The 22,201-nt window shown below is 46.4% G+C and overlaps 1 protein-coding gene across 2 annotated transcripts in view; it reads right to left on the bottom strand.

Annotated features, from left to right (window-relative positions):
- The window catches only part of DYNC1I1 (dynein cytoplasmic 1 intermediate chain 1), a 116,686-nt gene that overhangs the window by 82,868 nt on the left and 11,617 nt on the right, over positions 1-22,201 (bottom strand). Inside the window, exons 4-7 of one of the 2 annotated variants that reach the window (XM_038766714.1) lie at positions 14,931-15,021; positions 9,251-9,310; positions 6,346-6,467; positions 2,870-2,959 (exon numbers count right to left, since the gene is read on the bottom strand). In XM_038766714.1, coding sequence (XP_038622642.1) covers positions 2,870-2,959; positions 6,346-6,467; positions 9,251-9,310; positions 14,931-15,021 — 363 coding nt within the window. The remainder of the gene's footprint in view (positions 1-2,869; positions 2,960-6,345; positions 6,468-9,250; positions 9,311-14,930; positions 15,022-22,201) is intronic. The other variant, XM_038766721.1, reaches the window with a different exon arrangement.

Genomic DNA, 22,201 nt, shown 5'->3' with positions numbered 1-22,201 from the left:
TTAACTTCTCTGGGCCTCAGTTACCTCATCTGTAAAATGGGGATGAAGATTGTGAGCCCCACGTGGGACAACCTGATCACCTTGTATACCCCCAGCGCTTAGAACAGTGCCTTGCACATAGTAAGCACTTAATAAATGCCATTATTATTATTATTATTATGTGGCAGAGCCGGGATTCGAACCCATGACCTCTGCCTCCCAAGCCCGGGCTCTTTCCACTGAGCCACGCTGCTTTGCACATAGTAAGCGCTTAACAAATACCATCATTAGTATTATTATTATTCTCTGGGTTCTAATCCCGGCTCTGCCACTTGCCTGTTGGGTGATTTGGGGAAAGTCATTTCACTTCTCCGGGCCTCAGTTACCTCACCTGAAAAATGGGGGTTAAGACCGTGAGCGCCGGGAGGGACTGTGTCCAACCTGATTAGCTTGTATCTACCCTGGTGCTTAGTACAGTGCCTGGCACATAGTGAGTGCTTAACAAATACCATTTAAAAAAAAATGAAAAGGACCAGGCAGGGGCAGCGGGGGCAGGCAAGATTGGGGAGAAGCGGTTCCAACCTCGTCACCTGCTCCATTTCTTTGCCACTATTGTATTGACTAAGCGCTGACTGTTGGAAAAGCACCACGCCAAGCAACGGGGGTAGACACAGATCCGACACGGTGCCCATCCCACTCGGGACTCAGTCTGAAAGGGAGGGAAAGCGTGTGTCTTTTCCCTGACAGAACAGGAAACTGAGGCCCAGAGAGGTTAAGGGGCTTGCCCCAGGTCACACAGCAAGCCGGGGGCAGAACTAGGACTACCAACCCCCAGCTCTCTCCCTACAGGGCCAAGGGAGAGAGATCTCAGCGTCCTCCCCGGCTGCACCCCCAAAATCCGACACCCTGAGGTAAAAGTTCATTCTGGGATCCTGGGATAATAATAATAATAATAATAATAATAATAATAATAATAATGATAGTATTTGTTAGGTGCTTACTATGTGCCAGGCACCGTTCTAAGCGCTGGGGTGGATGCAAGCTAATCCAGTAGGACACAGTCCCTGTCTCATGTGGGGCTCACAGTCTCAATCCCTATTTTACAGAAGAGGTAACTGAAGCTGAGAGAAGTGAAGTGACTCGCCAGAAGTCACACAGCAGACAAGTGTCAGAGCCGGGATTAATAATGATAATAATAATAATGATCAATCAATCGTATTTATCGATATTATTTATTATAATAATATAATATTTAACATATTCAATAATTTTAAATATAAATTTATTACATAAATATCATAATATATATTATATTATATTATATTATATTATTATAATATGTATTATATATTATATTATATGAATATATTACAAATACACTGTATGTCATGATTATATCATATTATATTATAAATATATTATAGGAATATAATTTAATAATATTTAATATATAATATAATAACATTTATTGTAATAATAATAATAATAGTATTTGTTAAGCACTTACTATGTGCCAAGCACTGTTCTAAGCACTGGTGGGGATACAAGGAAATCAGGTTATGACTTGCCAAAAGTCACAGAGCAGACAAGTGACAGAGCCGGGATTATTATTAATAATAATAATAATAATAATGGTATTTGTTAAGCACTTACTATGTGCCAAGCACTGTTCTAAGCACTGGTGGGGATACAAGGAAATCAGGTTGTGACTTGCCAAAAGTCACATAGCAGACAAGTGTCAGAGCTGGGATTAATAATAATAATAATAATTGTATTTGTTAAGCACTTACTATGTGCCAAGCACTGTTCTAAGTGCTGGTGGGGATACAAGGAAATCAGGTTGTGACTTGCCAAAAGTCACACAGCAGACACGTGTCAGAGCCGGGATTAATAATAATAATAATAATGGTATTTGTTAAGCACTTACTATGTGCCAAGCACTGTTCTAAGCACTGGTGGGGATACAAGGAAATCAGGTTGTGACTTGCCAAAAGTCACACAGCAGACAAGTGTCAGAGCCGGGATTAATAATAATAATAATAATAACGGTATTTGTTAAGCACTTACTATGTGCCAAGCACTGTTCTAAGCGCTGGTGGGGATATAAGGAAATCAGGTTGTGACTTGCCAAAAGTCACACAGCAGACAAGTGTCGGAGCTGGGATTAATAATAATAATAATAATAATAATAATAATGGTATTTTTAAGCACATACTATGTGCCAAGCACTATTCTAAGCACTGGTGGGGATACAAGGAAGTCAGGTTGTGACTTGTCAAAAGTCACACGGCAGACAAGTGTCAGAGCCGGGATTAATAATAATAATAATAATAACGGTATTTGTTATGCACGTACTATGTGCCAAGCACTGTTCTAAGCACTGGTGGGGATACAAGGAAATCAGGTTGTGACTTGCCAAAAGTCACACAGCAGACAAGTGTCAGAGCCGGGATTAATAATAATAATAATGGAATTTGTTAAGCACTTACTATGTGCCAAGCACTGTTCTAAGCGCTGGTGGGGATACAAGGAAATCAGGTTGCCCCACATGGGGCTCACAGTCTTAATCCCCATTTTACAGGTTAGGTAACTGAGGAACAGAGAAGTTAAGCGACTTGCCCAAAGTCACACAGCTGACAAGTGGTGGAGCCGGGATTGGAGCCCATGACCTCTGACTCCCAAGCCTGGGATCTTTCCACTGAGCCACGCTGCTTCTCTGGGATTAAAACCCATGACCTTCCGCCTGGCAGATCCGTGCTCTATCCACCACGCCATGCGGCCTTCCCAGCTCCCCCTGCCAGATGGGAAATTCCAAGAATTCCAGGGATGGCCACATACCTCAGCTCCAGTTAACTGCCCTCCCCCACTTCCTCCCTCCATTCCCCGGTACCTTCTTCCACCTCTGGCTTCTGCTCCTGGTTTTCCACGTCTGAGTCGCGTCCGTCCTTCGCCTCCACCAACTCCTCATCCTCCTCATCCTCTAAAAAGAAAAGCGGGAATGGGAAAAGGCACGCACACGCGCTTCACTTCTCGCCGACCAAGGTCTGGGAGGGACGGGGGAAGAGAATCAATCAATCAATCGTATTTATTGAGCGCTTACTGTGTGCAGAGCACTGTACTAAGCGCTTGGGAAGTACACGTTGGCAACATATAGAGACAGTCCCTACCCAACAGCGGGCTCACAGTCTAAAAGAGGGAGACAGAGAACAAAACCAAACATACTAACAAAATAAAATAAATAGAATAGATATGTACAAGTAAAATAAATAAATAAATAAATAGAGTAATAAATATGTCCAGACTGCTTTGGGGCTTTCCAAGGAAGCTGTGGGGGAGGGCTACCAGTAGCTTCCCAAGCGGTTAGTACAGTGCTCTGCACACAGTAAGCGCTCAGTAAATACGATTGAATGAATGAATGATGGTGGTCACAGGGTGTCCAATCCCACCAACAAATGCAGCCTCCGGCACGGGTAGTATGTGTGTTAGTGAGTGTGTGTGTGTGTGTGTGTGTGTGTGTGTGTGAGTGTGTGTGCAAGTGTGAGTGTGAGTGTGTGTGTGAGTGTGAGTGTAAGTGTGAGTGTGAGTGGCACAAGGCTTGAAGAGTGCCTGGGAGCAGTAAGAATGGCCCAGCCATTATTTTAATTATTATTATTGTTACCATTATTATTATCATCATCATCATAATGGCATTCCTTAAGCGCTTACTATGTGCAAAGCACTGTTCTAAGCGCTGGGGAAGATACAAGGTGATCAGGTTGTCCCACGGGGGGCTCACAGTCTTCATCCCCATTTTCCAGATGAGGGAACTGAGGCCCAGAGATGTGAAGCGACTTGCCCAAAGTCACCCAGCTGACAATTGGCAGAGCCGGGATTTGAACCCGGGACCTCTGACTCCAAAGCCCCTGCTCTTACCACTGAGCCTCTCTGCTTCCCATGTACTTGCTTTGCACTTCTTCTGTGCCGAGCACTGCACTAAGCGCTGGGGAAGATTTAAAATAATCAGGTTGGGCATAGTCCTTGTCCTACGTGGAGTTTAGTCTTCGGGGGGAGGAAGAACAGGTATTTTATCCCCATTGTGCAGATGAGAAAACTGAGGCCCAGAGAAGTGAAATAACTTGTCCAAGGCCACACAGCAGACAAGGGGCAGAGCTGAGATTTGAACCCAAGTGCCCAGGCTGCTTCCCCCTGAGACCCACTGCCTGGAGCCCGTAATCAATTGTATTTATTGAGCGCTTACTGTGTGCAGAGCACTGTACTAAGCGCTTGGGAAGTCCAAGTTGGCAACATATAGAGACGGTCCCTAACCAACAGTGGGCTCACAGCCTAAAAGTGGAGAAGCAGCGTGGCTCAGGGGAAAGAGCCCGGGCTTTAGAGTCAGAGGTCATGGGTTCAAATCCCAGCTCCGCCCATTGTCAGCTGGGTGCCCAGCTGTGAAGTTAAGTGCCCAAGGTCACCCAGCAGGGAGCTGGGATTAGAACCCACGCCCTCTGACTCCCAAGCCGGGGCTCTTATCACTAAATGCGATTGATTGATTGATAATACATATTTATTCTATTTATTTTATTTTGTTAGTATGTTTGGTTTTGTTCTCTGTCTCCCCCTTTTAGACTGTGAGCTAAAAGGTTGCCCCCCGGTCCCCAAGCCCAGTGACCCCCCCAGCCCCTCAACCTAGTGACCCCCAGCCCCCCCGAAGAGGTGAAGCAGAACTGCTCTCCCAGGTGAGGTAGTTCTGCTCCTCAGCTCTTGGGTTAACCCCTCTACCCCCCGCCCCATCTTCCCCTCTCCCACAGAGCCCTAGGGCTGATGGTCGTGGGTTCGAATCCCGGCTCTGCCCATTGTCAGCTGTGTGACTTTGGGCAAGCCACTTCACTTCTCTGGGCCTCAGTTCCCTCATCTGGAAAAGGGGGATGAAGACTGTGAGCCCCCCGGGGGACAACCTGATCTCCTTGTAACCTCCCCAGCGCTTAGAACAGCGCTTTGCACATAGTAAGTGCTTAGTAAATGCCATTATTATTATTATTATTATTATCCCGGGCCCCCTCCCCATCCCCAGTGCTGGGCATCACCCCTGCAGTCACAGACCCCCCCACCCTCTCAAGACTCCTAGTCCCAAAAGCCTCCGTGAGACATAGGGACAACCTGCCTGACCCCAGCCAGAACTCTCTTGTCCAGAGAATTAAGCTCCTTGAGGGCAGTGAATGTGTTTGCTTTTATTTTATTTTATTTTATTTTATTTTATTTTATTTTTTTATTTTATTTTATTTTATTTTTTATTTTTATTTTATTTTATTTTATTTTATATTTTATTTTATTTTATTTTTATTTTATTTTTTTATTTTATTTTATTTTATTTTTTATTTTTATTTTATTTTATTTTATTTTATATTTTATTTTATTTTATTTTTATTTTATTTTATTTTATTTTATTTTATATTTTATTTTATTTTATTTTTTATTTTTATTTTATTTTATTTTATTTTATTTTATATTTTATTTTATTTTATTTTATTTTATTTTATATTTTATTTTATTTTATTTTATATTTTATTTTATTTTATTTTATTTTTATTTTATTTTATTTTATTTTTTATTTTATTTTTTATTTTATTTTATTTTATTTTATTTTACTTTACTTTACTTTATATTTTATTTTATTTTATTTTATTTTATTTTATTTATTTTGTTAGTATGTTTGGTTTTGTTCTCTGTCTCCCCCTTCTAGACTGTGAGCCCGCTGTTGGGTAGGGACCGTCTCTATGAGAAGCAGCGTGGCTCAGTGGACAGAGCCCGGGCTTTGGAGTCAGAGGTCATGGGTTCAAATCCCGGCTCCGCCAATTGTCAGCTGGGTGACTTTGGGCAAGTCACTTCACTTCTCTGGGCCTCAATTACCTCATCTGGAAAAAGAGGATTAAAACTGTGAGCCCCCTGTGGGACAACCTGATCACCTTGTAACCTCCCCAGCGCTTAGAACAGTGCTTTGCACATAGTAAGCGCTTAACAAATACCATTATTATTATTATTACGTGTTGCTGACTTGTACTTCCCAAGCACTGAGTACAGTGCTCTGCACACAGTAAGAGCTCAATAAATATGATCGATTGATAGATTGATTGCTTATTGTTGTATTGCCCTCTCCCGAGTGCTTAACACAGTGCTCTGCACACAGTAAGTGCTCGATAGATACGAATGAATGAGCAAGCGTGATTCACCCCTCAGCTTCCCCGTCGGACCCCTTGCACCCTGAGCAAGTGTGACCCCTGACCCCGGTCACACCCCTCCCGCCCTGAGCAAGGCCCGGATCCAGCCCCTCCTCCCACCGGAGAGCGGAAAGCAGGGATCGCAGAGCGTGTCGCGCACTGTCGTCACCTTCGGCGGCGGACTGGAAGGCCGTCAGAGGGGTCTGGGTCTCCTTGGAGTAGGTCACCAGCTCCCGGGGCAGGAAGTCGGCCTGGGTCAGCTTGGACACTCCCAATCTGTGCAGCCGGTGTCTGGGGTCGGGACGGAGAGAGGAGGTCAGCCCGGGATGGCCGAAGGATGGGGAAGGGGGCCGCGCCACCCCAGACTGCCAGAGGGTCACACCGCCCCAATCCCGGGGGTCCCGCCCCGGATCGCTCCTTCCCTCCCAACCCCGCGAGGCCCCAACCCCTCAGCTCGTGGGAAAATCCACCCGGCCGGAATCTAAGAGGCGTCTACACCGCCACCTCCGTCACCCGGGTAATTCCATAGAGAAGCCTAATGGCTTAATGGAAAGAGCCCGGGCTTGGCAGGCAGAGTTCGTGGGTTCTAATCCCTGCTCTGCCACTTATCAGCTGTGTGACTTTGGGCAAGTCGCGTCACTTCTCTGTGCCTCGGTTACCTCATCTGTAAAATGGGCATTAAGACTGTGAGCCCCCGCGTGGGACCTGGTATCAACCCCAGTGCTTAGAACAGTTCTTGGCACATAGTAAGCACTTAACAAATGCCATCATCATCATCATTATTATTATTAGAAGATGTACTTCCCCCGAACAGACGGTGGACTCAACTGTCACTACCGCTCTCCCACCCCATCAGAAGGACCCGGGTTCTAGTCCTGACTCCGCCCTTCGCCTGCTCTGAGACTTTGGGCAAGTCACTTCACTTCTCTGGTCCTCAGTGACCTCATCTGGAAAATGGGGATTAAGGCCATGAGGCCCCGTGTGGGACATGGACGGTGTCTGACCTGATTAGCAGCACTTACTATGGTGCCAGGCACATAGCAAGCGCTTAACAAATACCATAAAAAGGGTGCACAGTATAGTATTCTGCACCCTGCAGATGCTTACTACAGAGCCTTGTACCTAGTAAGCACTCAGCACAGTGCCCCACGGCCAGGAGGCATTCAGTAAATAGCAGCGGCTGATGGAATTGCCCCTCGAGAAGGGCAGAGGAGGCTCAGAGCAGAAAGGAATTCATTCATTCAATCGTATTTATTGAGTGCTTACTGTACTGAGCGCTTGGGAATGAAGGCAGGGCATGTTCTACGTGAGACCTGACAGACTGAGAGAGGGCATTAATCGGGAAGATCTCCTCACTCTCCCCCAAGTGACAGCAGCAAGGACCCCCTGAGTCTCCTCTCTCCATCCCTGATTCTCTCCTAGTAACCCAGGATGGACTATCTAACCCCCGACTCTCCCCTCTCCCCCTTTCCAGCCCCAACCATTCCCCAGTGACCCATCGCGGCCCATCCAACCCCCCTGACTCTCCCCTCTCCCCTCTCCCCTTCTCCATCCCTGACCCTCCTCTCGTGACCGAGAAGGGACCACCCAACCCTCCTGACTCTCTCCTCTCCATCCCTGTCTCTCCCCCAGTGACCCAGCACGGACACTCCTCCCTGGCTCTGTCCAAACCACTCTGGACCGGCTGGAGTTTCTTTTTGCCTGGCTCCCTGTGGGCCCGGATTCCCTGCGCCCACGCCCAGCCCGTAGGGAGAAGCTGTGCTTCCCACCTTTGGTTCCGTACTTGTGGCCCTGAAACTATTTCTAGTTGACTCCGGGCAGGGGGGGACACCGGTCAGAGGGGTTTCCTGGTCCTTCCGGCCAGGAAAAGTCAGGGGGATTGGATAATCCATCCTGGGTCACTAAGGGAGAGTCGGGGATGGAGAAGGGAGAGTCAAGGGGGTTGGAAGGTCCTTGCTGCAATCACTTGGAGGAAAGTCAGGGATGGAGAGGGGAGAGTCAGGGGTGTTGGACGGTCCATGTTGGGTCACTGTGGCAGAGTCAGGGATGATGATGGTATTTGTTAAGCACTTACTATGTGCAAAGCACTGTTCAAAGCACTGGGGGGATACAAGGTGATCAGGCGGTCCCATGTGAGGCTCACAGTCTTAATCCCCCTTTTACAGATGAGGTAACTGAGGCACAGAGAAGTGACTTGTCCAAAGTCACACAGCCGACAACTGGCGGAGCCGGGATTTGAACCCGTGACCTCTGACTCCAAAGCCCGGGCTCTTTCCACTGAGCCACGCAAAGGGGAGAGTGAGATCTTCCCTGATTAATGCCCCCTCTCAGTCTGTCCCTCCCAGCCTTCCCTGCAGGACTCCTCTCTTTTCTGGGGTGAGATACCTGGAGGATAGGGTAAGGGGTTCTGGAACTTCCTCCAAGCTACACATCCTGTCCTTTTCCAGAAATTGTAATAATAATTCTGGTATTCTTTAAGTGCTCAAACACCGTTCTAAAGGCTGGGGTAGACCCAAGCAAATCTAGTTGGTCACAGTCCCTGTCCCACACGGGGCTCATGGTCTCAATCTCCATTTTGCAGATGAGGTAACCGAGGCCCAGAGAAGTGAAGTGACTTGCCCAAGGTCACACAGCAGACAAGAGGCAGAGCCCGTTCTGGGCGGTAGGAAGAGGAAGGAAAACGATTACCCCCATTTTACACGTGAAGGAACTGAGGTCCAGTCCTAAACCGACCAGCCGGGTGGCTAGCGGATCGGAGTTGGAGGATCACTCATTCAATCCATTGGATCGGCAGAGCACTTACCGTGTGCAGAGCACTGTACTGAGTGCTCAGGAGAAGGGAGAGAAAGGAGAAGCGCCAGCGCCAGATTCCCTCCATCCCCCAGAGACAGCCCCCTTCACGGCCTCTCAGCCCCGGAAGGCTCCCGGGAGGAGGCCCCAAAGCCCAGGAGATGCGGGAAGATGCGGGGTGCAGGCGTGGCGGGGGGACCCCAGAGCTCAAGCAATTCCCCGGGTGGGGGGAGGATGAGAAGGGGGGTGTGGATGGGACGAAGAAGGAAAGCGATCATCTGTACCCGAGATCCGTGTCCGACTGAAGCTGCAAAGCCGAGGGGTCCGTGTCCCACTGCAGTGTCCTAAGAGGGAACAGAAGACCCTGGGGTCACCCTCGGGGGGGGGGGGGGGGCACACCACCTTATTGGGGGGGGGGAGCAGGTGGGGTACACTGGAGGAACGGGTGGGGCATACTGGGGTATGGATGGGGCACAATGGGGTGTCAAGGGGAGCAGGTGGGGCCCACAGTCAAAGTAGGAAGGAGAACGGGTCTCGAATCCCCATCTTACAGACGGGGCAACCGAGGCCCAGAGGAGCGAAAGGACCGGCCCAAGGTCACACTGCCGGTAATAATAATAATGGCATTTATTAAGCGCTTACTATGTGCAAAGCACCGTTCTAAGCGCTGGGGAGGTGACGAGGTGATCAGGTTGTCCCACGGGGGGCTCACAGTCTTAATCCCAATTTTACAGATGAGGGAACTGAGGCCCAGAGAGACTGCGAGCCCGCTGTTGGGTAGGGACTGTCTCTATGTGTTGCCGACTTGTACTTCCCAAGCACTTAGCACAGTGCTCTGCACACAGTAAGCGCTCAATAAATACGACTGATTGGTTGATTAAGTGACTTGCCCAAAGTCACACAGCTGACAATGGGCGGAACCGGAATTTGAACCCATGACCTCTGGACTCCAAAGCCCGTGGCTCTTTCCGCTGAGCCAGGTGGCGGAGCTGGAATTAGAACCCAGGTCCTCTGACTCTTAGGCCCGGGCTCTTCCCATTGGGCCACACTGCTCCTCCACAGCCACGCCGCAGACGGGCCAGGTGTCAGGGAGAACCTGGGATGGGACCAACCGGGGCCACTCCGGGTTTGGAAATGGAGACTTGGGGGGATGATTTGCTTTGCTCTGGATCATCCTTCTCACCCGCTCCCAGGTAGGGGGGAGGGGGAGGGCAATTGTGGGGCGTACAGCAGGGGTGGGGTACACAGGGTTGGCACACGGTGGGGGGGGGACCATCAGCATGGGGGGTACACAGGCAGGGCCCAAGGAGCGGGAGGGGTACATGAGGATGGCGGGCTAGCAGACGGGACCACAAGGGTGAGCGTCAGAGAGGATTGCACGTGGGAAAGGACACCGGGAAGCACACCTCGCACACAGGACCGCGGGCCAGAGTCAGGACAACTGTCAGGACGCCGGCCCTCCGGACCGACTCTCCTTGGAGGCCCCGGGGAAGACGCCCCGATCCGCACTGGTCCAAGACAAGGGCCTGGATGGGGTCAATCAGAGTCCGTCCCGCCCGCTGCACTACACGCTCCTCACGGGCAGGGAGGGGGGCTACCAACTCTACTGTACTCTCCCAGTAATCCTAATTATTATTATTAATTACAATAATAATAATGTTATTAATAACAATAATGGTATTTGTTAAGCGCTTACTATGCGCTGGAGAAGCAGCGTGGCTCAGTGGAAAGAGCCCGGGCTTTGGAGTCAGAGGTCACGGGTTCAAATCCCGGCTCCGCCAATCGTCAGCTGTGGGACTTTGGGCAAGTCCCTTAACTTCTCTGAGCCTCAGTTACCTCACCTGTAAAATGGGGATTAGGACTGTGAGCCCCCCGTGGGACAGCCTGATCACCTTGTAACCTCCCCAGCGCTTAGAACAGTGCTTTGCACATAGTAAGTGCTTAATCAATGCCCTCATCATTATTATTATTATTATTATTATTATTATTATTATGTGTCAAACGCTGTTCTAAGCGCTGGGGGAGGTACAGGGTAATCAGGTTGGACACAGTCCATGTCCTGCATCGGACTCACAGTTTTAATCCCCATTTTACAGATGTGGGAACCGAGGCACAGAGAAGTGAAGTGACTTGACCCAAGTCATACAGCAGACGAGTGGCGGAGCCGGCATTAGAACCCACGGCCTTCTGACTCTCAAGCCCGGGCTCGGTCCACTAGGCCGTGCTGCTTCCTTAATTGTTATTAATACTAATAATAGTAATAATAATAATAGTATTTATTAGGGGTTTACTTTATGCAAAGCACTGTATTAAGCACTGCAATAGTGCAGCGTGGCTCAGTGGAAAGAGCCCGGGTTTGGGAGTCAGAGGTCGTGGGTTCTAATCCCGGCTCTGCCACTTGTCAGCTGGGTGACTTTGGGCAAGTCACTTCACTTCTCTGGGCCTCAGTTACCTCATCTGTAAAATGGGGATTAAGACTGTGAGCCCCACTTGGGACAATCTGATCACCTTGTAACCTCCCCAGCGCTTAAAACAGTGCTTGGCAAATCTCCGATTTTTTGACCCCATCCAATTTTCTCAAGTTCATCATGCCCCATTTAGTCTTCAAAGCCCAACTTCTTCCCCTTGATGACCAAACTGGCACCCTCAACGCCGCCCTCTTGTCTATATGTCTATATCTATAATTCTATTTATTTATTGATGCCTGTTTACTTGTTTTGATGCGTATATATCTATAATTCTATTTATTTATGTTGATGCTTGGTTATTTGTTTTGATGTTTGTCTTCCCCCATCTAGACTGTAAGTCAGCTGTGGGCAGGGATTGTCTCTTTATTGCTGAATTGTACTTTCCAAGAGCTTAGTGCAGTGCTCAGCACACAGTAAGTGCTCAATAAATACGATTGAATAAATGAATGAAATAGTAAGTGTTTAAAAATACCATTATTATTATTACTAGCCCTTGGTACAAAATAAACACTTCCTAAATTCCATTTTTTTCTAGAGCAGGCCTAAACCGAGCCTTTCTTGTCAGTCTCTCATTTACTGAAGGCTTACTGTGTGCAGGGCACTGTACTAAGCGCTTGGGAGCAGACAATATAGCCATACAACGGGAGTATTTCGTGCCCACAGAGAGCGTCCTTCTCCTCCCTCCACCCTCTTCTTCTTCCCCGTCCTGTTTCCCAAATTCCTGGGTTTCCAGAAGATGCTCAGTGCTCTCCCGTACTTGTACATATTTATTCTACTTATTTTATTTTGTTAATACGTTTTGTTTTGTTGTCTGTCTCCCCCTTCTAGACTGTGAGCCCGCTGTTGGGTAGGGACCGCCTCTGTGTTGCCGACTTGGACTTCCCAAGCGCTTAGTACAGTGCTCTGCACACAGTAAGTGCTCAATAAATACCATTGAATGAAGGAATGAAATGCAACACACAGTCAATCTGTCAATCGCATTTACTGAGCACTTACTGTGCGCAGGGCACTGTACTAAGCGCTTGGGAACAGACAGTATAGCCTATAGACAATATAGCCTATAGACAGTATATACAACAGGCGTATATCCTGCCCACAGAGAGCGTCCTTCCCCTCCCTCCACCCTCTTCTTCTTCCCTGTCCTGTTTCCAATCAATCAATCAATCAATCAATCGTATTTATTGAGCGCTTACTGTGTGCAGAGCACTGTACTAAGCGCTTGGGAAGTACAAGTTGGCAACATATAGAGACAGTCCCTACCCAACAGTGGGCTCACTGTCTAGAAGGGGGAGACAGAGAACGAAACCAAACATACTAACAAAGTAAAATAAATAGAATAGACATGTACAAGTAAAATAAATAGAGTAATAAATATGTACAAACATCTATACATATATACAGGTGCTGTGGGGAAGGGAAGGAGGTAAGATGGGGGGGATGGAGAGGGGGACGAGGGGGAGAGGAAGGAAGAGGCTCAGTCTGGGAAGGTTTCCCAAATTCCTGGGTTTCCAGAAGATGCTCAGTGCTCTCCCGCTCCCCATCCAACACACAGTCAGTCTGTCAATCATATGTCAGCCTGTCAATCGTATTTACTGAGCACTTCTGTGAGCAGAGCACCGTCCTAAGCACCTGGGAGAGTACGCTATGAGAGTATAGCAGACATATTCACTGCACATCATGACAAGGGACCCCCTCGAGACCTGGCAGACTGCAGACCCCCTACGTCCCCCGGCCTCCCGTCGGTCCTTGGGCTGGGGTCCGGCGGGCAAGCGGCCGGACACACGCCACGCGGGCCTGTCGGAGATGGCATTTAGGGACGCGGGGCACGGAAGCAGGCAGGGGCGGGAAGCGATGGGGATCGAGCAGCCCCCCGGTTTGAAGACCCTGGAGGCCCAACTCACCCAAGCGGCGGATGGAGCTGAAAACCCGCAGGGACCCACCCCAATCCCAACAACGCGCTCATTCGGTCATTCAATCAATCAATCATTCAATCGTATTTATTGAGCGCTTACTGTGTGCAGAGCACTGCACTAAGCGCTTGGGAAGTCCAAGTTGGCAACATCTAGAGACAGTCCCTACCCAACAGTGGGCTCACAGTCTAGAAGGGGGAGACGGAGAACAAAACCAAACATACTAACAAAATAAAATAAATAGGATAGATAGGTACAAGTAAAAAAAATAGAGTAATAAATATGTACAAACATATATACATATATACAGGTGCTGTGGGGAAGGGAAGGAGGTAAGATGAGGGGGATGGAGAGGGGGACGAGGGGGAGAGGAAGGAAGGGGCTCAGTCTGGGAAGGCCTCCTGGAGGAGGTGAGCTCTCAGTAGGGCCTTGAAGGGAGGAAATTCAGTCGTATTTATTGAGCGCTTACAGTGTGCAGCACTGTACTAAGCGCTTGGGAAGTCCAAGTTGGCAACATCTAGAGACGGTCCCCACCCAACAGTGGGCTTGTCACGTCTAGAAGCTCCGCAGGGGAGGAGGCCAGGGCCGCGTTACCTGATGAGCGCGGCGACCCTCATGGCGGCCTCCTCCCCGCCATTCAATCGTATTCATTGAGCACGTACTGCGTGAGAAGCCCTGTACTAAGCGCTTGGGAGGGTACGATACAACAATCAACAGACACATTCCCTGCCCACGATGAGCTTACGGTCTTAGAGGGAGCTTGCACACACACAAAAACCCACACCGTTCAAGAGCCTCTAGGGTTTGCCCATCCACCTCCGCAGCAAACAGAAACTGGTCACCGTTGGTTTTAAAATCGCCTATCCCCTCGCCCCCTCCTGCCCCACCTGGCTGCTCTCCTCAATCAATCAATTAATCAATCAATCAATCGTATTTATTGAGCGCTTACTGTGTGCAGAGCACTGTACTAAGCGCTTGGGAAGTCCAAGTTGGCAACATATAGAGACAGTCCCTACCCAACAGTGGGCTCACAGTCTAAAAGGGGGAGACGGAGAACAAAACCAAACATACTAACAGAATAAAAGAAATAGAATAGATATGTACAAGTAAAATAAATAAATTAATAAATAGAGTAATAAATATGTACAAACATATATACATATATATGTATATATATCATCATCATCATCAATCATATTTATTGAGCACTTACTGTGTGCAGAGCACTGGACTAAGCGCTTGGGAAGTCCAAGTTGGCAACATATAGAGACAGTCCCTACCCAACAGTGGGCTCACAGTCTAAAAGGGGGAGACGGAGAACAAAACCAAACATACTAACAGAATAAAATAAATAGAATAGATATGTACAAGTAAAATAAATAAATAAATAAATAAATAAATAAATAGAGTAATAAATATGTACAAACATATATACATATATATGTATATATATGCTTTAGTGCAGTGCCCTGTGCACAGTAATCGATCAATAAATATGATTGATATTGGCACAAGGCCGCACGCACCCACGGGCTTGGGTCTGAAAACCCCTTTGCGCCGGGGCCGGTCCCCGCGCATCCTCTTACCTGGCCAGGGGTCCCAGGTCCCCGGAGTCCTGGCTGCCAGCATCGCTGGGCGTACTCTCTGATTTCGAGGAGGGAGACAGAGGGGTCAGAACTAAACAGTGGAGATAACAATGTCCTGTGTTAGGGCCCCAGGGCAGGGGCCCACCCGCCCGCTCCACACAAAACCCCCGGACCCCCGGGACAGAGCGGGGAGAGGGCAGCCGCGGTCCAAGGCGGGGACCCCCAAAGCCAGGGGGAGAGTTGGCTGGGGAATTTTTTTAATAATAATAATAATGATGGCATTTATTATAAGGGCCCATAGGGCCCAGCCCCTAGGCAGCCCTGGCTGGATAGCGGGTCATCATCAGACCCCTGTCCACCCACAGAAGACTGGAAACTCCTTGTGGGCAGGGAACGTGTCCGCTATATTAATAATAATCATCACGATGGTATCTGCAAAGCCAGGGGGAGAGTTGGCCGGGGAATTTTTTTAATAATAATGATAATGATGGCATTTATTATAAGGGCCCATAGGGCCCAGCCCCTAGGCAGCCCTGGCTGGATAGCGGGTCATCATCAGACCCCTGTCCACCCACAGAAGACTGGAAACTCCTTGTGGGCAGGGAACGTGTCCGCTATATTAATAATAATCATCACGATGGTATCTGCAAAGCCAGGGGGAGAGTTGGCCGGGGAATTTTTTTAATAATAATGATAATGATGGCATTTATTATAAGGGCCCATAGGGCCCAGCCCCTAGGCAGCCCTGGCTGGATAGCGGGTCATCATCAGACCCCTGTCCACCCACAGAAGACTGGAAACTCCTTGTGGGCAGGGAACGTGTCCGCTATATTAATAATAATCATCACGATGGTATCTGCAAAGCCAGGGGGAGAGTTGGCCGGGGAATTTTTTTAATAATAATGATAATGATGGCATTTATTATAAGGGCCCATAGGGCCCAGCCCCTAGGCAGCCCTGGCTGGATAGCGGGTCATCATCAGACCCCTGTCCACCCACAGAAGACTGGAAACTCCTTGTGGGCAGGGAACGTGTCCGCTATATTAATAATAATCATCACGATGGTATCTGCAAAGCCAGGGGGAGAGTTGGCCGGGGAATTTTTTTAATAATAATAATAATGACGGCATTTATTATATTATATTATATTATAATTTATATATTCTTATTATTATAAGAAGCAGCGTGGCTCAGTGGGAAAGAGCACGGGCTTTGGAGTCAGAGGTCATGGGTTCAAATCCCGGCTCCGCCACTTGTCAGCTGTGTGACTTTGGGCAAGTCACTTCACTTCTCTGTGCCTCAGTTCCCTCATCTGTAAAATGGGGATGAAGACTGTGAGCCCCTCGTGGGACAACCTCATCAACTTGTATCCCCCCAGCACTTAGAACAGTGCTTTGCACATAGTAAGCGCTTAATAAATGCCATTATTATTATTATTATTATTATTATAAGGGCCCATAGGGCCCAGCCCCTAGGCAGCCCTGGCTGGATAGCGGGTCATCATCAGACCCCTGTCCACCCACAGAAGACTGGAAACTCCTTGTGGGCAGGGAACGTGTCCGCTATATTAATAATAGTCATCACGATGGTATTTGCAAAGCCAGGGGGAGAGTTGGCCGGGGAATTTTTTTAATAATAATAATAATAATGGCATTTATTATAAGGGCCCATAGGGCCCAGCCCCTATGCAGCCCTGGCTGGATAGCGGGTCATCATCAGACCCCTGTCCACCCACAGAAGACTGGAAACTCCTTGTGGGCAGGGAACGTGTCTGCTATATTAATAATAATCATCACGATGGTATTTGTTAAGCGCTTACTCTGTGCCAAGCACTGTTCTAAGCGCTGGGGAGGTTACAGGGTGATCAGGTTGTCCCACGGGGGGCTCACAGTCTTAATTCCCATTTTGCAGATGAGGGAACTGAGGCCCAGAGAAGTGAAGTGACTTGCCCAGAGTCACACAGCTGACAATCGGCAGAGCCGGGGTTTGAACCCATGACCTCCGACTCCAAAGCCCGGGCTCTTTCCATTGAGCCACGCTGCTTCTCTGTGAGCCCACTGTTGGGTAGGGATTGTCTCTGTATGTTGCCAACTTGTACTTCCCAAGCGCTTCGTCCAGTGCTCTGCACACAGTAAGCGCTCAATAAATACGATTGATTGATTGATTGATTGAATTTCCCATTTTAGGGGAAGATTCTGGAAACCAACGTTGGGGCTGAGAGGGCCAGGGCATCATCATCATCAATCGTATTTATTGAGCGCTTACTGTGTGCAGAGCACTGTACTAAGCGCTTGGGAAGTACAAGTTGGCAACATATAGAGACGGTCAATACCCAACAGTGGGCTCACAGTCTAAAAGGGGAGACAGAGAACTCCTCTGTACTCCTGCTCCTGGGGTTTTATGCCGAGAGCCAGCTACTGTGAGTGAAATGAGGAAAGCAGTAAACAGTCATTCTATATTAAAATCTCAAACAGGGATGGATGAGGCCAATCTTAATGTTGCCTGTGCTTAAAAAATTACAGAATAATAATGTTTAGTCTATATTCATTCATTCAATCGTATTTATTGAGCACTTAGTGCACAGCACTGTACTAAGCGCTTGGGAAATACAAGTCGGCAACATATAGAGACGGTCCCGTATCACAAGAATAATGCATCTGTCTATTTAATCCAACTTCAGCACTGCCATGACTAAAATATGCGGGAATAGTTAAGGGAGGAACCGATTGTAAAGGCAGAAAAGTCTAAAGCCTTGAGTTCCAACAAACCCTAAGAATGGGTTACATTTACAGGTTTACCTTTTGATCACCAAAAATACTGGCTATGAGCAAAGCAGTGTAAGGTGCCCTCCAGACCAAAATTTCTTAAAAGAAAACAAAGGGTCAGTGCAGTACCCTTCCCATTTCTAGTTAATAGAAAAGAGGTCATCTTCCTGAAGACATTTTCATGTTAAAACACCCTACCACCAGCTGGGATGAAGCCCCGGGAACAGCCTGACCTGTACTGGGCAGAGAGAGAAGTTGGGGAGGTGAAGCAATGGTCGGGCTTGAGTCTGTCACACATATTATACAACCATATGTATATATGGTTGTACATATTTATTACTCTATTTATCTATTTATTTATTTATTTTACTTGTACATTTCTATCCTACTTATTTTATTTTGTTGGTATGTTTGGTTCTGTTCTCTGTCTCCCCCTTTTAGACTGTGGGCCCACTGTTGGGTAGGGACTGTCTCTATGTGATGCCAATTTGTACTTCCCAAGCGCTTAGTACAGTGCTCTGCACATAGTAAGCGCTCAATAAATACGATCGATTGATTGATTGATTGATATTAAGGATGAACTGACAGTTGCCAAGACACTCCTACTCCTTCTGGACAATTCCCCCTTTCTAGGCTGTGAGCCCATTGTGGGCAGGGACTGTCCTTGTTGCTGAATTGTACTTTAAAAGCACTTAGTGCAGCGCCCTGCACATAGTAAGTGCTCAATAAATATGACTGAATAGTAAGTGCTTGATAAATTTGATTGAATGAATGACTACCAGGCTGGTGAGAGCAAGCTGCATGTGTCACTACACTACTCACACCTTAAGCTTTTCAGTGCTTACAATAGCCCTGCTATTGTTTCAGTGGAAAGAGCACATACTGCCCACCCCCGCCAGCCTGCTCATTGCTCTCTGTCCCTGGGAGAACATGGAAAGCAGGGACCAGAGGGTATGGAGGGCGCTTCCCCCAGTCACCAGCACTACAATCAATTCTGTGTAGGTTCTCGGACCTGAATTCTCAACCGATGAACGTCTTCTCCTGATGGGAGAGTCTCGTGATTTACAGTGACCAGCTGTAAAATTACAAATCTTTTCTAAAGCCAAATACGTTTTCAAGAATTAGACTGATTTAGATAAAATACTGTTGCAATTCAAAAAGTTGATCTATTTAAACTCATCTACCTGAAAACTGTCAATCTCCCTGCCTACAAAAAAGTAAGATTTGGACACCATTAGACCTGGGTACTCTATTTATTTATTACTCTATTTATTTTACTTGTACATATCTATTCTATTTATTTTATTTTGTGAGTATGTTTGGTTTTGTTCTCCGCCTCCCCCTTTTAGACTGTGAGCCCACTGTTGGGTAGGGACTGTCTCTATATGTTGCCAACTTGTACTTCCGAAGCGCTTAGTACAGTGCTCTGCACACAGTAAGCGCTCAATAAATACAATTGATTGATTGATTGATTGATTGACAGCGACTGTGTCCAACCCAATTAGCTTGTATCCACCTCAGCGCTTAGCACAGCGCCTGGCACCTAGTAAGTGCTTAACAAATACCATTTAAAAATAGACATTTTAAGATAGAACAGTGCTTGGCACATAGTAAACGCTTAATAGATACCATTATTATTATTATTATTATTAAAAAGGTGGTCAAATGGATCCAACCTGATTTGTTTGTATCCACCTCAGCGCTTCACACAGTGCTTGGCACACAGTAAACGCTTAACAAATACCATTATTATTATTATTAGAAAGGTGGTCAAAAGGGTCCAACCTGATTTGTTTGTATCCACCTCGGCGCTTAGCACAGTGCCTGGCACATAGTAAGTGCTTAACAAATACCATTTAAAAATGGACATTGTAAAATAGAACAGTGCTCGCCATGTTGTAAATGCTTAACAAATATCATTATTATTATTATTATTATTATTATTATTATTCTTAGAAAGGTGGTCAAAAGGGTCCAACCGGATTTGTTTGTATCCACCTCAGTGCTTAGCACAGTGCCTGGCATACAGTGAGTGCTTAAATGTCATTAAAAAATATACATTTTAAGATAGAACAGTGCTCGGCACATAGTAAATGCTCAACAAATACCATTATTATTACTATTATTATTATTGTTAGAAAGGTGGTCAAAAGGGTCCAACGTGATTTGCTTGTATCCACCTCAGTGCTTAGCACAGTGTCTGGCACATAGTAAGTGCTTAACAAACACCATTTAAAAATAGACATTTTAAGATAGAACGGTGCTCGGCACATAGCAAACGCTTAACAAATACCATTATTATTATTATCATTATTAGAAAGGTGGTCAAAGGGTCCAACCTGATTTGCTTGTATCCACCTCAGTGCTTAGCACAGTGTCTGGCACATAGTAAGTGCTTAACAAACACCATTTAAAAATAGACATTTTAAGATAGAACAGTGCTCGGCGCATAGCAAACGCTTAACAAATACCATTATTATTATTATCATTATTAGAAAGGTGGTCAAAAGGGTCCAACCTGATTTGCTTGTATCCACCTCAGCGCTTCGCACAGCGCCTGGCACATAGTAAGTGCTTAACAAACACCATTTAAAAATAGACATTTTAAGATAGAACAGTGCTCGGCGCATAGCAAACGCTTAACAAATACCATTATTATTATTATCATTATTAGAAAGGTGGTCAAAAGGGTCCAACCTGATTTGCTTGTATCCACCTCAGCGCTTTGCACAGTGCTTGGCACACAGTAAACGCTTAACAAATACCATTATTATTATTATTTTTATTCTTAGAAAGGTGGTCAAAAGGGTCCAACCTGATTTGCTTGTATCCACCTCAGCGCTTAGCACAGCGCCTGGCACATAGTAAGTGCTTAACAAACACCATTTAAAAATAGACATTTTAAGATAGAACGGTGCTCGGCACATAGTAAACGCTTAACAAATACCATTATTATTATTATCATTATTAGAAAGGTGGTCAAAGGGTCCAACCTGATTTGCTTGTATCCACCTCAGCGCTTCGCACAGTGCCTGGTACATAGTAAGTGCTTAACAAATACCATTTTAAAATAGACATTTTAAGATAGAACAGTGCTCGGCACACAGTAAACGCTTAACAAATACCATTATTATTATTATTCTTAGAAAGGTGGTCAAAAGGGTTCAACCTGATTTGCATGTATCCACCTCAGCGCTTCGCACAGTGCCTGGCACATAGTAAGTGCTTAACAAACACCATTTAAAAATAGACATTTTCAGATACAACAGTGCTCGGCACATAGTAAAACGCTTAACAAATACCATTATTATTATTATCATTATTAGAAAGGTGGTCAAAAGGGTCCAACCTGATTTGCTTGCATCCACCTCAGCGCTTCACACAGTGCCTGGCACATAGTAAGTGCTTAACAAATTACCATTTAAAAATAGACATTTTAAGATAGAACAGTGCTCGGCACATAGTAAAACGCTTAACAAATACCATTATTATTATTATCATTATTAGAAAGGTGGTCAAAAGGGTCCAACCTGATTTGCTTGCATCCACATCAGCGCTTCGCACAGTGCCTGGCACATAGTAAGTGCTTAACAAATTACCATTTAAAAATAGACACTTTAAGATAGAACAGTGCTCGGCACATAGCAAAACGCTTAACAAATACCATTATTATTATTATCATTATTAGAAAGGTGGTCAAAAGGGTCCAACCTGATTTGCTTGCATCCACCTCAGCGCTTCGCACAGTGCCTGGCACATAGTAAGTGCTTAACAAATTACCATTTAAAAATAGACATTTTAAGATAGAACAGTGCTCGGCACATAGTAAAACGCTTAACAAATACCATTATTATTATTATCATTATTAGAAAGGTGGTCAAAAGGGTCCAACCTGGTTTGCTTGCATCCACCTCAGCGCTTCGCACAGTGCTTGGCACACGGTAAATGCTTAACAAACACCATTATTATTCTTAGAAAGGTGGTCAAAAGGGTCCAACCTGATTTGCTCGCATCCACCTCAGCGCTTTGCACAGTGCCTGGTAGATAGTAAGGACTTAACAAATACCATCATTAATAATAATAATAATAATAATAATAATAATAATAAATACGATTGAATGAATGATAGGCCGCAGAACCCCTGACTCCCAACCCCTACAGTGGCTGGAGAGAGGTCGACGACCAACTGTTTCGCCCGGGCCCGACTCGAAATGCCCACACACAGGACCAAATCCCGCTGGTCCTGTGACCCATATATATGTACACACCTGTATATATGTATATATTCATTAATTCATTCAATCGTATTTATTGAGCGCTTACTGTGCGCAGAGCACTGTACTAAGCGCTTGGGAAGTCCAAGTCGGCAACATCTAGAGACGGTCCCTATCCAACAACGGGCTCACAGTCTAGAAGCGGGTGACAGACAACAAAACAAAACACGTCGACAGGTGTCCAAATTGCCAGAACAAATAGAATTAAAGCTAGATGCGCATCGTTAGCAAA

The sequence above is a fragment of the Tachyglossus aculeatus genome, chromosome 2 (genome assembly GCF_015852505.1).
Source record: "Tachyglossus aculeatus isolate mTacAcu1 chromosome 2, mTacAcu1.pri, whole genome shotgun sequence".
In the NCBI taxonomy this organism is placed as follows: Eukaryota; Metazoa; Chordata; class Mammalia; order Monotremata; family Tachyglossidae; genus Tachyglossus; species Tachyglossus aculeatus.
Note: the sequence above shows the minus strand (reverse complement) of the source record. Positions and strands in the feature narration are given on the sequence as shown.